The following is a 17,153-nucleotide window of genomic DNA, read 5'->3' as shown; positions in this document are numbered from 1 at the left end:
GACGATTTCTGACGCTTGCTTCGGTGGAGTTGATCGTTAGCCCTTTGCACTGCCTGCTCTCCCTTTCACACAAGGCACTCATCAGTCTTCTCAGATGCTCTGGTACTTGCTTCTTTTTGTGTCTGCCCACCTCCCTGCCCCCTTGCTAAGTCTCCTTTCCTCTTTGGATTCCCATTGCTTACTCAGAGTGCCAAGTACTAAGTAGATGCTGCACAATAGAATTTTACTAACGTGAGTGGAATGAAACTGTGCTCTGGAATTTTGCTACCATCATTCATTAGAAGACCATACATTATGGTCAGGTGGGTCTGATTTTGGTTTACATAGTTACCAGTACCCAGAGTGCATCTTTTTTTTTAAAATCCTCACCCAAGGATATGTGTATTGATTTGAGAGAGAGGAATGGGGTGGGGGAAAAAGAGAGAAACATCCATGTGAAAGAGAAACATCCGTTGGTTGACTCCCTCATGTGCCCCGACTGGGGATCGAACCCGCATCCTAGTTATGTGCCCTAAACAGGGGTTGGACCTGCAGCGTTTTTTGTGTACAGGACGATGCTCCAACCAACTGAGCCAGCAGCTGGCCAGGGCCTGGAGCGCATCTTGATAATATGTTCATACAACACAGACCCAGGCAGTGGGACATACCCACACAGGCACACACGTTCCTTTCCTTGTCCGAATAACAGTGATTTGCCTCAAAGTATGTTATCTTTCCCTGTTTTTTTTTCCTTTTTAAAAACCATCCAAAGGATGGCCTTTAAAGGGACACAGATCTTTGTGGATCTTAAGTGGAGTACAAATGCATTACATCCCTCTATGATAGCCCACAAGATAGCACGAACATTTTCTTTGGCATTTGAAAAGGGCAGAGCTGGGAAAGTACAAAATCATATTGGAACTAAAATGAAGATTCTTTTAAAACTCATAGTCGAAAGTGTCCTCTTTAAGTGGTTTTTGTGTCTCTTCATGTCTAATTTCTACCAATTACCTTGGCTCTTGGGAGAGCTATTGGGGCTTCTGGAAAGAGGTTTCATAATTAAAGGAAATACACAGGGGGTGGTAGCGCCTACCGGGGTGTGCCCTAGAAAATGCTCAGACGCAAGGCTGGGTTCAGCCCTGGAGCTGATTGTTGGAATCACACATGGGGAAGAAAAGTAACGCTGGGCTTAGCAGTGATTGACATGTGTTACTGTGGTGGAGAAATTGCAGCAGCTGGTTAATTCCCAGGGAGCAGAAATGGAGGGAGGCAGAGTCTAAGTTCTTTTCTTAAATCAGAGCAGGGAATGAGGGAGGTGTCGTTTTAGCATGGAGGTCGTTATTCTGGATTTATACATAGGGAAGACCTTCTTCTTTTCTGGCAACTGCCCCTCCTCGTTGGCATGGTATCATTCTCCCTCAGTTTTCTCCAGGTGTTTCGAGAACTTGATGAGCTCTCTGGACTGCCACCCTGCCCACCCCCAACACACACACACATGCGAGCGCACACACAAACATGCACACACACACATGCGCGCGCACACACGCAGGGCTGTCCAGCATCACCGAAGACTACCTTAACGTATTCCTCCTATTTTCCCATCTCACATGGAGTGACACTCTTTTCTGGTGTGTTGGAGTTTCAGGATTCACTGTTAATTATTGTGTTTGCACTTTCCAATGTAATATGCCAGCGTAAAGCCACATTGTCTTAGGGAAAAGAGAGGTGGTTTTTTTCAACCCATACCCCTAAACGACCTGCCTACTTATTGTTACTCTCTTTCTCCAAGGCATCGATGTCGGCCTTTTTCCCGGAGGAGGGGAGAGACATGTATTGTGTGCCTGAAAGCTTATTCCTCCCCAGCCCCAACCTGTCCTTAATTGCCTGCATCTTTCCCCATGTTTGATCGTTCATTTATTTATTTTGGTTCCTCAGAGAGCATTAGCAAACTGGTGACTCCAGTCTGTCCCCAGAAATAGCTTGGAGTGGCGGAGAACAGTGAGCAGGGGCCCCAACCAAATGCAGAAGCAAGGGCACAGAGTTTCTTTGAACTTTCCTGTCGATCTTAAAACGTATGCAAGTGCCACGGTGCCGTGAAGTGTCTGTGTTTGTTTTATGGTAAAATAGATAAAAGCCCCCTCCTCTCATGCATCCGACCTTGGCACAGAAATGGACTCTCTAGGAAAGGTTTGTTTCGTGGCCTTGCAGGCAGACTCTAGGGACACATACTATTTTGAGGTCCTTATGCACACGAGGCAGGTAATTTGGTTCTAAATCACTTTACTGAAGTGTGGGATGTTTTCTGTCGACTTGGCTGTCCTGTATTAAAATTAGGAACTCAGACCGTCTTACTTAAAATATCCTGGCAAAGTCTTTTCTATCTTTTCTTTGTCAGCCAGAGGCAACTTCAACCGTGTGTGGTTTTTGAGCTGAGAAAGATGGAATGGGTGTTTCCAATGTGGCGGTCCTAGAAAGACTAGTACTACTTGAATTTTGTATTTTCTGCTAGGAATGAAATAACTTTTGGATCCATATAAGTACATTATTAGTGGTTTCAATGTCTTGAGATTTTGATACAATGATTGTCTCTATAATCTAGCTATTTTCTATAATTTCTAAGTGGTTGAAAGATAGAGCCATTTTACAAAGCGATAAATGCCATAAATATGACTTTATATCACTTCATTTGCTTCCTATTCATCGACTTCTAGTTGGAACTTAAAATGGCCACAAAGACTTGAAACACCAAATTAGTGACTCGCATTCATACAACACCTGTTTTCAGAGGGTCTGAGAGTGTTTTTGCTTCATTCCTTACGTGTTAACTATCTCACCATATTCTACATCCTCCCAATGGTTGTTTTTGTTAATATTTGTCAAAAACATTATTATGCATTCAGGAGAGGTTCAAACTTACACTGTTTTGTATGCTGAAATGTACCATTATCTTCCCTTATGTAGGGACACTCTATTCTATATCCTGGGAAAATTAGGTTGAAAAAGTGATTAATGACTTCTCAGTACTGAAGTGTGGGAGGCGGCGAGTCAGACTGTCTGGTGGGTATGTGGCTTAAGTTCCATCTTGAGACTCATGGCTCAGAAACACTACATGTTTCAGCTCAGGGACCCAGGAGCTTGAAGGGTCCTTGGAGGGTTCTCAGAATCCTCTGGGTTTTCAGCATCCCAGGTCCCCATGGTAGCCTGTGGGACCGCGGGCCTGGCTACTCCTAAACTGGTTTCAGAACATAGGGCTGCCACTGCAAATTATTCAGAACAGACGGCTCCATTCAGCAGGTTTGCTGGGGCTTGTCAGTTTCTGCACTAAACTGGTTCTGTGCAAATGTTGCTTCTAAGGCCATCAGTGCATTGTTTTTCTTCTGTTCCCTTAAGACGAAATCAAAATGGGTTTATTAGGTGTCTTTGTCTTGTGTGTGCTAAGGTTGTAGCCTTTGTCTGAGATAATGAGATGAGCACAAGCCCTGCTCTAGGAAGACTTATATCCGACTTGTTGAAACTTTTATTCCCAAACTTGTTGAAATTTTCATTTTCAAACTTCTATAGGTTAAGACCCCCCAAACTTAATGTAGCGGATCTTACTAGGACCAAAAAGCCCACTTTTCTTGTAAAGAACATTTATGTGTTGGCAGGCACTTCCTCATATGATTTTTCACTTATGGCAATAGTCAGAATTGCTACCCTTTACTTATTGCTGTGGCTAACGAGAGTTCTTGCTCATTGCTTCATGATATACATGATCTTTACTCCTGAAAGCTGTGATGAAGAAAAGGAGCCTCAGAGTGATGGCCTGTCCAGACTCACACTTTGGATGAGTGGAGAAGCCGGGATACACATCAGGATCTGTCTACTTCTAGTACTGTCCCTCTTTAACTTTTTAACCATTAGGGTCAGAGTTAGGGCGGGATTTTGCAGCTTACATAGTTTTTCGCATTTGACATTTGGGGCTGGCTAAGTCTTTGTGTGGGGAATTGTCTGTGCATTGTAGGATGTTTAGCAGCGTCCCTGGCCTTTACCCACTAGATGCCAAGCAAACATCCCTCCTCCCTGCCTCTGCCTTTGTGACCATCAGAAATGTCTCCAGACATTACCAAATGTCTCCTGACAGGCAAAGCTGACCCCACTTGAGAACCATGGGGGTAGAGTTGAGATGTGGGGTTGCAGGGGGGGGGTCTAACTTTATTTTCTTCCATTTATTAAATTAATCTAACTCCCCTGGATGAAATGCCACCTTTATTATAGTTGGATTTCTATATATATATATATATACCCTACCTGTGGTCCCCAGTTTTTTTGGTACCTGGGCCTGGTTTCATGGAAGGCAGTTTTTTCACAGACCGAGGTAGGGGGGATGGTTTCAGGATGATTCAAGTGTGTTGCACTCAAGCTTACCTCCTGCTGTGCAGGCTGGTTCCTGGTAGGCCCGGACCAGTACTGGTCCCAGGCCCAGAGGTTGGGGACTCCTGCCTTAATCTATTCCTTATTCTTTATTGTTTCTTTATTTGTTTATTGATCTTTGTGCTAATAGCATGCTATTTTGATTACAATAAGTGTGTAGTATATATTATACCGCACTAGTCTTTTTTTCCCCAGATCTTGGCTACTTTTGCACATTGATTTTTCCATATAAAGTCTGAAGTGATTTTCTTCAGTTCCCAGTAAACTCTATGAAAATTGCAGTTATATCTGCATACTAATTTAATTTCGACCATGTGTTTCCAAGAGTATAGAATTCAATATTATTGTTGGAGGTAAGTTTTTATTACAGAGCTTTGTGGTCATACTGAAAATTCTGTATACTATTTACACCAGTTGCCAAAGTGAGATGGACGTACCCTTGTTGAAGGAGAATTGAGGTTTCTCCATATACTGAAAGCTAGGAGAGGAACCATACATCACTGATATGTAACATTCAGTTGGATACTAATATGTAACATTCAGTTTGAAGGCGATGCCTGGCTGGGTGCAGATGCCTGGCTGGGTGCAGATGCCCGAGCTCTCGCCTGTCCACATGGAGCAGGAGGGTCCCTGGGGGAGGCTGAATTCAGATGAACACTTTCAATCCAGAACTCGTGAAGTGGATTTGCAGAATATTTTTTGTAGCTTTAACTCAATTAACTGTCATGAAATATACAAATGACATAACATTTCTTTGTAAAGTGATTGCAGATTGAGGACAACACCAATACTATAAATGTAAAATCCACTCTCTCTCTCTTCCTCTCTCTCTCACGCACTGAAAATTGCCCCATTGACCCATCTCCAGCTGTTCATAAGAGCTTTATTAGCGAGATTTTTAAAAAAATCAATGCCTACCTATTCAGATCAGACAGAAGATGACCAAAGAACCCTGGACTCATCAAGAAGGCCTTTTGAAATGTGGACTTATTTCTACTCTTGTTAACAGTGGGTCTCACTTCAAGTGTATATGATGCCTTAATTACTAGTTATTAATAATAAGAACTTACTGTGATTATACTTTTTAAATATCGCTTATTTCATCTCTATGACCTTTTAGAACTTGTTTCATATGTATTGTGTTGTAACATGTGGAAAATGCTGGTACGGCAGTACTCGGTTTTTACTGATGGGGTGTGTGATCAAAGAATTGGGAGACCATTGACCCACGAAGCTTCTTGGTCACACTGACGGTTCCTGAGGCAGGTAGAGTCCTGCTCCGCAAAGTCCACTTCATGCACCAGCAGGCGCCCTCAGGGAGCTCCCTAGAAATGCAGGTTCCCAGGCCCCCCAGACCAGCTAAATCAGAATCTTCATTTTCACATGATCTCAGGTGACATCTGTGTGGACATTCAAGTTTAAAACAGAGGTAAGCTGTCTTGTTCAGAGGGAGCTACTTGCCACAGGTAGCTATTTAAATGTAAATTAATGAAAATTAAACAAAAGTAAAAATTCAGTGCCCAAAACTCGCCACGTTTTGGGTGTTTGGCAGCAACGTGCAGGTGGTGGCCACTATAATGTGCTGTGTGGATACAGAACATTTCCATCCTCTGACTCGATTAGAGGGTGTCGGTAGGAGGATCTAGAGAAGGAGGAAACGAGAAGCAGACTTGCATTAGAACACGTGCAGTAAACGCAGACAGAAAGAGAGGCTTTCCGGTCCTCAACTGGACGTGCCCCTGAGAAAGTCTTGTGAAGAAAGTTCCTGCGTGGAGTTCTCACTGTTATTTTCATGACTTTTCTGAATCAAAAAAACATCAGGCAGACCTGTTTTTTTGGTGTTATGTTTGTGATAAAATACTATTTATGCAGAAATACTAACATTAGTTCTTCCCATATCTTTCAAAGTAAATGAGGGGCCTTAGAGGATTCCAGAGAAAGCAAGATCTTGCCCCAAGTCCCATTCCTTGTAGTTCTCTCTTCGGGAGTTCAGGGTGGTGAGGGTTGAAGTCCTTCCCCAGGTACATTGTACGGGGACACTGGGGTAAAGCTGGTTTGTTTCCCTCTTGCCTTTTAAGGTTCATGATTCACTCACTGTGCTGTGCAGTGAAGTTTTGTCCCCCAGGGAGCCGGTCTTAACTGTAAACAGGGAGACAGGATGTGGCAAGATTTCTCTAGAATAAAGAGCGGTCGGTACTATGCAGTTATGTGCCATGGTGACTTGCACCCACTTGGCAGTGCTCTGCTCCCTAAGAGAGTGTGCGGTTAGGGTATCATTTGCACATCTTTCCCCATACTTTCCAGAATGTGCCCAGTTAATACCAAACCCTTATCAACAGACCTCATGAATGTCTGTTGGCAAATGAGGAAGGGAAAATTAGAAGAAAAGGCAGTGAATCCCACAATGGGTTCATTCTTCTCCTACTTCCTACTTCAGAACTCCCCTGATGCTTTCTATATTCTATAGTTAGGGGCTTTATTTAAAGTTTTACTAAGATTTGTTTTCTTGGTTATATTTTCTTTAAGTATTTCCTAAGCTTCATTATTAGGTGTAACTTTTGACTTCAGCAGCCTCAGTTTTTGGATAGATTTGGTAGATTTTTTTTTTTTTGGTTCATTTTGCAAAGAGGAGGTTATAAAAATTCCCTGAAATCTCCTCGGTGTTCTGAGAGCATCTTTGTGAGGCAGCTGTTCACCTTCCTCCCTCCACATCCCAACCACCACCAACTGCAGAGACAAGAAATACCTAGAATCGGACTCTCATTCATCCTCTCCCTTTACAGAGATCTTAGCTCTCGTTTCTGCTCTCCTAAAATATTTTCTTCTTCCTACATCATACACATCATGCCGCTTTAATCTTACTGAAATCTCTGTTTCAGTCTCTTCTTTTACCTCAGATTATCATGACTCTCCTTTACCTCAAAATGAAGTCCAGTCCCACCCCGTAGCAACACCCACCCATCCTTTCTTTCCAACCCCATTTCTTACCTTTCTGCTCTAGCTACTGCACAGCCCCAATCTCAGATTCACCCTAACAAGGGATTCACCCACACAGTCACTAGGCCGATGTTGACTGATGCAGCTGAACTGTATAATAAGCAACCCGCACCTTCACGGGTCTTTCACCAAACTGACCTGCTTATTATTTCCAGCATCTAACTCATGCTATGTCTAGATCCTGACTAATTTTTGTTCTTGGTGCCTGCAGTGTCCTCTAACCCATTGTCCCATCACTAATTTCCAGACAGCCTCTGAAACTCAGCTTATAGGCTCCTTTTTTTTTTTTTTTAATTTCTCTGGTCCCTGACCATGGAAATAACTGAACTCTCCTAGCACTTTCATTTATATGACAATTATCTTTCCTTAGACTATAAGTTTCTAAAGAGCAGAATCTAACTCAATGCTTTGTATGTGCTCAGTGATCAAGGTGATGAATAGATGAATAAATAGATACTTTTGTTGTTACTGGTTTTACATAAGCTAACGAAACCAGAAAAAGTCTTCTTTTTCTTTTAGCAGTAGACCTTTTTCAGATCTGTAGATAATTCTCCCTCCCTGCCACCCCACCCCCCTTAAATAAAAAAGAAAGCCATTCTGATCATTATACTTGAGCCTAGGGTTGCCTTGGGGAATATCTTAAATTTCTTCCTGTTTCCCAGAGATAGAGAATTTGTTTCTGTAATTTAGCAATATTTTTTTAGTTGGAGAAGAGCCTATTTATGTAAATTTGTGTTTGTTACTATTTTTCCCTGATTATTCCTAAATGAAACAAAAATAGTCTTATTGATATCTGCACATTCTCTCTCTTTTCTGTTAATAACTCAAGTTCAAACTATGCTTAGCATCCTGGGAAAGAGAAGATGTTTAAACTCATGGTTTTGAAGCTATCTAAGGGCTGTGTGAGTTGAAGTGATATCTGTTACATGTTTATTATTTAAAAGTAGTGTTATGATGTTTCTACCCAATGTTTATTATTTAAAAGTAGAGTTTCTAATAGTTTTTCCACAGGCGTTTGTTTTTTAGTAGCCTGATCTCACATCTACCATGAGACCAAAATGGGTGTACAACTTGGCTTTTGTCAGAATAATGTGAGGTTCAGCCCTTTTGCCTGCGATAGTTTTAAGTTTTAAAGTGCTCATAAGCATTACGGTCTTTGCCTGCAGACGTGTTCTTGGCTTACTAAGTGGCTATGACCCAGCCACTGTGGCCGCAGACCGGGGCTGTGGGAATGTCCTGGCCCTGGTCTGGTCGGATCGTGGGAGAGCACCAGGAGAAAGAATCTGCCGAGTCACTGCAGGGAATGAAATTTCTGGGTCGGGTTTAAAGGTTAGCTATTCTGATTGTGACACAATTAGATACTGTCTGTTCACTCTTCCCTCTGCCCTGACATTCAGCCTTCTGTGACGGCTGCGGTAGTTTTGGGTGTGTAACCCGGAGGCCGGAGACTGAGGGCTCAGAGGTTAGATTAAGTCTGAAACATGTTGGCCTGCATAACATTGTTGGGAGCCAAAATTTGACAGTGATGGCTGACATGAAGACACAATTTAATGACTTTAGCCCTGGCTGGTGTGGCTCAGTGGATTGAGTGTGGGCCTGAGAACCAAAGGGTCACTGGTTCAATTCCCAGTCAGGGCATGTGCCTAGGTTATGGATCAGGTCCTCAGTAGAGGACACGCAAGAGGCAACCACATATTGATGTATCTTTCCCCCTCTTTCTCCCTCCTTTTCCCTCTGTCTAAAAATAAATAAAGTCCTTAAAAATCCACATAATTTAATGACTTCCTTTAAAAAACATTAAGAACATTTGGCAACCCTGGCCTGGAATTTCTGGTACTGGCTGAGATATAAACTGCCCAGTTTGCTGTGGTTTGCACTGTTCCCCTCATCTCCCCAGTGTCACCGTGACTTGGCACTTGACAGTTCACATCACTCCTGCCCTGTGACTTTCCTCGTGGGGAGGCAGGTTTCTCTGCAGCCACCCTGCTCTCGGAGACGGGAGAGTGAGCAAGCGCCTGCCATCGACTGTGTGTGAAGAGACTTGGGAGAGCGAATATTCCTTGGTGCGCACGAAGACCAGTCAGTCCTGTGTCTTTTACTGAGAACAAAGTGTTTAGATGTTGTGTTCTGGTCAAAAAATATCTTCTTCCACTCATTGTTTGTGGGCCTTTAGGTTTGCCTCCCTCTGTTGACCCTTTGACCAGCTTCCCGGGGAGGGACCACATGACTCTTGGCATAAGTGAGGGTCATAATGAGTGGGGATCTCTGGTACAGCTCTGGGTTTGCGCCCAGTTCTTATTATTGTTGGTGTTCGTGTGTGAGTAACCAGGTCGGTGTGACACCGAGCAGGTGGTCTTTGTTACACTCTCAGTGCTGACATCTGTGGCCAGGTGCGCTGCCATCTGGGGCACTTCAGCACGTGGGCTCTTCACCTTCCTTCCCTACGCTTAGGAAAGGTGTGTGCACAAAGGCTCGGTGTCTCACTTTGCTTTTACGTGTTTGTTTGACAGGCAATTATTTAAATTTTCTACTTGCTCACGTTTTGGCCCACGTCCCATTCCGTAAGGTGTCAAACAAGCGAGGGCTGTTCAGGGTGATGAAAAAGCCCTGGAAGTGCACAGTGGTGATGGTTGCATGACATTGTGAATCTACTCAATGACCCGGAATTCCACCCACGGAAATGGTTAAAACAGTAAATGTTTTGTAAAAAAAAAGAAGTGAAAATACATTGGAACTATCTTTTTATTCTTCTGACCAAAGCAGCATAGCAAAGTCTCATCTTATATGTCCTCTATCTCTGCTTCTTTTCTTGGAGGTTTGTCTTCCTCTGAGGGCTTAGGAGCCTGCAGACCAGTCTGGACCAGTCGTTCTTCCCGTGTTTTCTCTTTTTCCTGACTTGTTCTGTTACCTCCCAAGGCAAATCAGAGTGGCAGTTACAACACGCTCTGCCTGAGGCAGTGGTTCTTCACTCCGATGGCACATTGGAATCACGGGGGAGTTTCCAAAGACCCTTTGCCCCAGACATACCTTACACCAATTAAAGCAGACTTGGTGAGACCTCCCCGCGGGATCCCAAGGTTGGTGCAGCCAGGGTGAGAGTGGCTGCTCCGTGGGAAGCCCTGTCTGGTTCAGGAACACAGGGATTGACGGCTGGATTGCTCCAGTGCCTGGCGTTGGGGTGCATCAAAGGAGGTTACTCTTTTCTCCCCCAGACCCAGTTATTTCAGTCCTTGACCTCATGTGCTTTGAGGGGTTGCATAGGAGAATTATAGTCACCCAGGGCTGTAGGTTACTTTAAGACTAGAAACACGGACTCAGAGAAGAAATACTCTAGAATGGGGGGGGCGGGTCACACTCATTTTCTCCAGGGGCCACATCAGCCTCACGGTTGCCTTCAAAGGGCCGAATGTAACTTCAGGACTGTATAAATGTAACTAGTCCTTAACTAGGGGCCAGGAGCTCTGCACTGCCACCAGGTAGAAACAAGGTGCCGAGCCGGATAAAACAAGGTGGAGGCCGGATTCAGCCTTCGGGCCTTGTGTTTGCCACCTGTGCTGCAGAATCAAAAGAAACACAGCCCTGGCCGGGCACCGCAGTTGGTTGGAGCATGGTCCCGAGGCACCGGGGTGGCCGGTTCCAACCCCAGCTGGGGCACAGGCAGGAGTCCGTGGATGGTGGAACAGCAAATCGAGGTTTCTCTCTCTCCCCCCTTTCCTCTCTCTCTCTGTCTCTAAAAATAAATAAAAATAAAAACAAACAAATGCACAACCCCCCCCCCCAGTATATCATGGCTCTTCTTTCATTTTGAAAAATAAATTCTATTTGGGGATCATTTTAGATTCAACAGAAAAGTTACAACGGAATTACAGAGAATTTCCAAATACCCTTCACTGAGTTTCCCCATCATTAATATTTTACTTTGCCATGGTACATTTGTCAAAACTAAGAAACTGACATGGGTTCATCACTATTAACTAAATAGTGGGTTTTGTTTGCATTTCATCAGTTGTTCTGTTAATCTTCTCTTTTAGTTCCCGGATGCAAAACGAGCACCACACTGCAGTAACTGCCATGTCACGATGGCTTTTTAAAGTGTGATGGGCTCTGGGGTCCTCGCTGCCTCTCCAGTGTCCTGAGCAGGCAGGACCACTGTGTTTGGGGCTTGGTTAGCGCGTGTTGCTGCTCTCTAAGCCATCAGTGCTCAACCTTTCCCATCTCATGCCACACATAAACTAATTACTAAAATGTAAGGGGGGAGAGATTAACAAAGGGGTAGGTGGTCATGAAAAACATGCAATAAAAAATAAGATAAATAAAGTTCTGCAGCACACCAAAAAAAAATGTATCTTTTGCTGAGCTGACCAAAAAAACCAGGTATAATTTTGGTCGGTTCACACTGGATGGCTATTGTTGTGTTGGCTGTTGTCATTTTTTTAATTTGACAGTTGAAGGGGAAAGAGGTCAGTGCCCCTAACTAAATAGTCAGGTACTGCATGCTTTAAAAGTCCCCGCGACACCCCAGTGGGCCGTGGCACGCCAGCTGAAAGCTACTGCTCCAAGATTTGAATTCGTTTTGTCTTACTTATCCTCGGCTTCCAAGACATGCGTGTCTGCTCCGTGATGGCCTTTTACTCCCTCCTCCTTTCCGAACATCCCTTTGGAATGGCTGGAAGGCAACCCCGCGCGACTCTCCCAAGCGTGTACCAGTGAGGGCCCCAAGATAGGAGATGAGTCAGAACTCCTGTTAGATAGGGTGTCCCTTGGCTCTTCCTAAGAAACGACCCGGCAGTGTGAAGATGATTTTATTCTTCCAGGAGCCGCACTGTTCTGAGGTGGATCCTTGTCCTCAGGGCCGCTCTCACGTGTCCGGCCGGGTCCTGTGGTCTTGGGCCTGCACCGCGCTGCCCGGGGGGAGGCCTGTTCTGAGCACGAAGCTGCCCCGTTTTCCTCCTCGGCAGCTGTGATTCATTTTCTGGGCTGTGTAGCAAATTTCCACGAACCCAGTGGCTCAGAACAGCACACATTTGCCGTCCATGGTTGCTGTCCCATCTCTGGGCGCCCTGCGTCAGGTCCCTCAGGCTGCATTCCAGGTGTGGGCTTGGCCTGGGGTCTCACTCAGGGGCTGGACTGGGGAAAGATCCGCTTCCGCGCCCTCGGGTGGCTGGCAGAATTCATTTCCTTGCAGTCGTAGGACTGAGACTCCTGTTTCTTTTCTTTTTTTAATAGATTTTATTTATTTATTTTTAGAGAGAGGTGAAGGGAGGGAGAACGAGAGGGAGAGAAACATCAGTGTGTGGTTGCCTCTTGTGCACCCCCCACCTGGGACCCGGCCCACAACCCAGGCATGTGCCCTGACTGGGCATTGAACCCGAAACCCGTTGGTTTGCAGGCCTGTGCTCAGTCCACTGAGCCACACCAGCCAGGGCCAGACTCCTGTTTCTTGCTGACTGTTGTCCAGAGGCTCGCACAGTCCCTTGCCACATACCCTCTCACAATATGTCAGCTTCTCGAAGGCCAGCAAGGGGAGACTGGAGCTCCGGGCTTACAGCAGAATGTAACCATGGGAGTGACATCCCATCCCCTTCGCTGTGTTCCGTTGATTGGAAGCAAGTCGCGGGACTTGCCCCCTCTCTGTGGGAAGAATTGTACCAAGGCTTGAACTGTAGGAGGTGAAGGTCACTGGGGGTCCCTTGAGGGCGTGTTCACCACACTAAACCGTGTACTACTGCCCCCACCTCTGCAGTGCTGAGGAGCCCAGGAACTCCTTGTAGCAGCCCTGCAGGCAACCCTTTGCCTGCATTTGATGTTTTTCCCAGGGTCTGTGGCAGGGGGAGGGTTTCTGTGTGACTGTGCCCCCCACCAGCGCTTGCCCAGCACCCTCACAGGGTGCTGAGTTCAAAGGCTTGGGCAGCCGGCAGCTCTTCTCAGAGGACTTAGGAGTCTTTGCCACCTTCTCTCCCCACACACATTCTTTGGGGTTACTATCCTTTCGTTTCAAATAGTGGAGGTAATTCCTAAAGGCAACAGGAGACTTATTCGTTGCTCATCTATTCTTTTAATATGCATTGGATTTGCTTTTCCAGGAGACTGAGATGCAATTTTTCATGTTTCATCTAGAAATCTTATAACAATGCTGATTTGCTGCTCTTTTGTACCTCTTTCAGTTCAGTTGTAACTGAGATAGTTATGTGACAGAGTGACCCGGGGCTGTCTTCCTTCCTGTAGAATTCTCGTTCTAGGAGCAAAGAAGGTCATTATTAGATCCTGTACTAAAGGTGATCTCTCACGAGCCTGGGTGTGAGTTGCTCAAAGACAGACTCTTCCCTCCATTCATTGTATGGGTGTTTCACCAAGTAAATCCCGTCTTGACGTGTTTAAAATGATCGCTATTTTTCAACCCAGTCATTTAAAATCCCAGTGGGTGTTTATAAATAACGTCGTGCAGTCTGATGTGAGTCTCCACGTGACAGAGCAGCTGGATTTCACGTCCTAGAACTCCCCGCCTTCCACGCCTGTGTTATTTGGGACCACACACAAAACACGTGATGGTATGTCATGGCCACGTCTTCTCTTTCAAAAGTCTAGAATCTTCTGCCTTAGTTCCTCTTAGTCTGTCTTTTGTTTGGAGGGGGTGGGATAAAAAAACAGGGGTAAAATGAGAACGTGAATCTAGTCTTTGATGAAGTTTTCAAGGCGAGAACAGCGGGGCACAGAATGGGCTTTTTCTTTTGGAATTAGTTTATCCCAGTTCGAGCAGTTTGGAATCAGTTTATTCTTCTATATTTCAGAAGTATGTGCCTCAGTCTCTACTCCTGAAAGGATATGTTAGAGGGAATGATAAAATCAAAATATGCCATTGATGTTTGCTCACCCAATCACAGTTGCGTACCTGGGAAAAACCAAATCCCCTTTAATATTTTCACATTTGAGTTTCATGTAAATCATACCCAAATGGTTAATAGTAGCATGAATTGCTTTGAATAATATACAGGAAGCTTAGAAATTCATTTTAAAATATTATAGTAAATATACATGTGAAACTTTTCAGTGGGATGTGTGTATCTCAGGAGTTCGGTGTAAAGGTGCTCACTTCTGAAGAATTTTCTGGCCACAGCTGGTCTCACAGGGCTGGCCTGGTGGAGCTCCTGGTAAGTGGGCTTCTCAGCCCCTCAGCCAGTGGTGAGTGGCTGTGCACGTGGTATGAGTCGTGGACAGAGCCCAGGGCCTGGGTCTCTTAAGTCCCACTCCCCATGAAGAGAGGGTGTGTGGTGTGTTCTGTCGACCCTTCACTACAGCCCCACTTCCTGTTGCCTTACACCTGCCTGAGCCAAGGGATCACCGGCCATGTGGCTTCCAGGAATTCCTCGACCCAAGTTAGTGTCACTCAGGTGCTCCTGAAAGGGATGGCGGATAGCTGGACCACTTGCCTCCGGTTCTGAATGTGCACAGCATTGAACCATGTGTACATCCACCGTGTTTCCCATCCACATGGTGGGAAAGGCAGGGAGAACCGTCCCCCGCCCGGGGGCACAGCAACAGGGGCGCGCTGGACACCTCTGCACTGACCGGAGGCTTCAGGGGTTTGTCTCAGCCATCCAGTGCTTTTTTAATCCTCACCCGAGGACATTTTATTTTCATTGCTTTTAGAGAAAGTGGAAAGGAGAGAGGTAGGGAAAGAGAGAAACATCAATTGTTTGCCTTCTCCTACGCACCCTGACCAGGGGTCAAACCCGCAACCTTTCAGTCTACAGGACAGTGGTTCCAGCCAGTGGAACCACACCAGCCAGAGCCTCAGCCATCGCTCTTTTCCCAGAATTTCTACTCTAGTGGCCTTGCAGTCTTTTCTTAATGCATCTTTCATTTTGATAGATTTTGCCAGATTGCCCTCTATAGGGATTGAATGCTTTAAAAGTCTTAAATATTTTTAAATTTCCTAAGTGATGAATATATGAACATATTCTCTTCAGGAAAAGTGGGAAAAAATTAGAGATATAACGAAAGAGACAGTGCTAATGTATTAAAGATACATTACTGGGGACTGTGTGTGTGTTGTTGAATGTGTTAGCTGCATCCTAACCCCTTCGTTCCAACACGATGTCTTTCATTTGATGGCTTGTCTGGGGGGTCTTACGGGGATGTGGTCTCTCTATATTATTTGAGTTGTTTACCATAAATCATTTTTCAGCCATGCTTACAGCTGGCATTTACTTTCAGGAAATAATGGAGGGTTTTAGCAAACACCTACCCTTTTTTTTTTGTATTGTGAAGACGGTGATCTTTGTGTATGTGTTTTTCCTCTCTCTTCAGATCCCAGAAAACTGATCTCCACAATGAAGGCTACATCTTGGAGTTAGATTGCTGTTCCTCCTTACTTCACCTGACAGACCAAAAAATCATCCCGGAGTTCATTAAGAAGGTGAGCCCTGCAGGCGGGTGCAGTAGCAGAGGTTCTCTCCCCTGAGAGAACAGACCAGGGGCTGGCTTTGGGCAGGTCAGCCGTAGACTCTGTGGGCTGGGCTGGGGCCAGACCTCTCTGACCCGGGCTGACCCCACCAGGACGCACCTCCCTCCCACACGTTGCTCAGGCTGAAGCTGACTGTGAGCCAACGTGGCTGCCCCTTCCTCCCCGGCTGGCAGGACCCTGGACCCTGCCTTTCAAGGCTGGAGTGACGTTAACACCTGCCAGGCCTGCAGCCCCTCTGCTGTGCCTGCTCTCAAATCTTCAAGGTGGTGAAACACCCCCCCACATTCCACCTTCCACTCATCCTGGGGGTCTCCATTGCCACCAGTCTCCTTCCTTTCTTACGTGGCAGCCACCAGAGTCCTGTGGCCGCTGGCATGCAGTTGAATCAGGGAATCCCCTAGTTGCAGGGGATTCCTCCTCTGCCCAGAAACGGGTCCGGTTCAAACTCCTCTTCATGCCATGTGAGGTTTCCGCCCAGTGGCGGGGTGCGCTTGATGATGGCATTTACTGCAGAAGGACTGTCCTTGCCCGAATGGGGCTCATTTGATTGCTCCCTGCTTACCTTGTTCTCCCACACCCAGTCTTCCTCAAGAACTGTCAGTGGCCAACCCTGCAGAGGTGATTACGATTTGTTTGAGACCCGGTCGGTCGACTAGTGAATTCACTGATAACTGTGTTGGTTATTTCTAACTTTGAGCCAGAAATTGGCCTAGGTGCTGGGATACAGAGAACAAAGTAGGCGTGGTCGCTGCCCCGCCGCCCTCCCAAACGCAGGTGAACTGTGAAAGGGTGTGATGAGGACCTGGGGGTGAGGAGGGTCCCCTGGTGGTGGGCTGGGCTGGGCAGGTGGGGGAGCCCACCAGACAGAGGAGGCAGGTGTGTGAGGCCCTGAGGCAGGAGGCGGTGAAAGGAGTCAGCAGACGAGAGGGCCTTTGGGGAAGTCAGGGAGCGTGTGTGTTAGGGGTGGGAGAAGGGGCCAGGACTGGCTGTAAAGCAGCGGGAGGCTTTTGAGAGGAATTTCGCAGCAGAGTGAAATAATTAGATTGTCCCTTTAAACACCCAATGATTCTTTTTGTTGTTGTTCTCTTCCTGCTTCCCTCCCTTTGACATTTATTGAGTGTTCGGGCTTTACAAGGCCCTGGGAATAACCACTCGGTCACGCCCGGTGGAGGCCAAGGCTGAGGACCAGGAATCAGATGATGTCTTAGGTCAAAATTTCCGGTAGTTTTACTAGGACGGTGGAGACTCTTTCTACTCTTAAATTGAGATTATTACCTAGAAAATGAGAGGAAAGAAATTT

At 45.8% G+C, this 17,153-nt stretch overlaps 1 protein-coding gene across 3 annotated transcripts in view; it reads left to right on the top strand.

Annotated features, from left to right (window-relative positions):
• The window catches only part of RFTN1 (raftlin, lipid raft linker 1), a 187,348-nt gene that overhangs the window by 83,306 nt on the left and 86,889 nt on the right, over positions 1 to 17,153 (top strand). For all 3 annotated transcript variants that reach the window (XM_037143962.2, XM_037143964.2, XM_037143963.2), the window contains exon 4: positions 15,697 to 15,805. In XM_037143962.2, the coding sequence (XP_036999857.2) occupies positions 15,697 to 15,805 (109 nt within the window). The remainder of the gene's footprint in view (positions 1 to 15,696; positions 15,806 to 17,153) is intronic.

The sequence above is a fragment of the Artibeus jamaicensis genome, unplaced genomic scaffold, assembly GCF_021234435.1.
Source record: "Artibeus jamaicensis isolate MK-2021 breed Jamaican fruit bat unplaced genomic scaffold, CSHL_Jam_final contig_519, whole genome shotgun sequence".
Classification (NCBI taxonomy): Eukaryota; Metazoa; Chordata; class Mammalia; order Chiroptera; family Phyllostomidae; genus Artibeus; species Artibeus jamaicensis.
The sequence above is the reverse complement of the archived record's forward strand: the minus strand, read 5'-3'. Positions and strand labels throughout refer to the sequence as shown.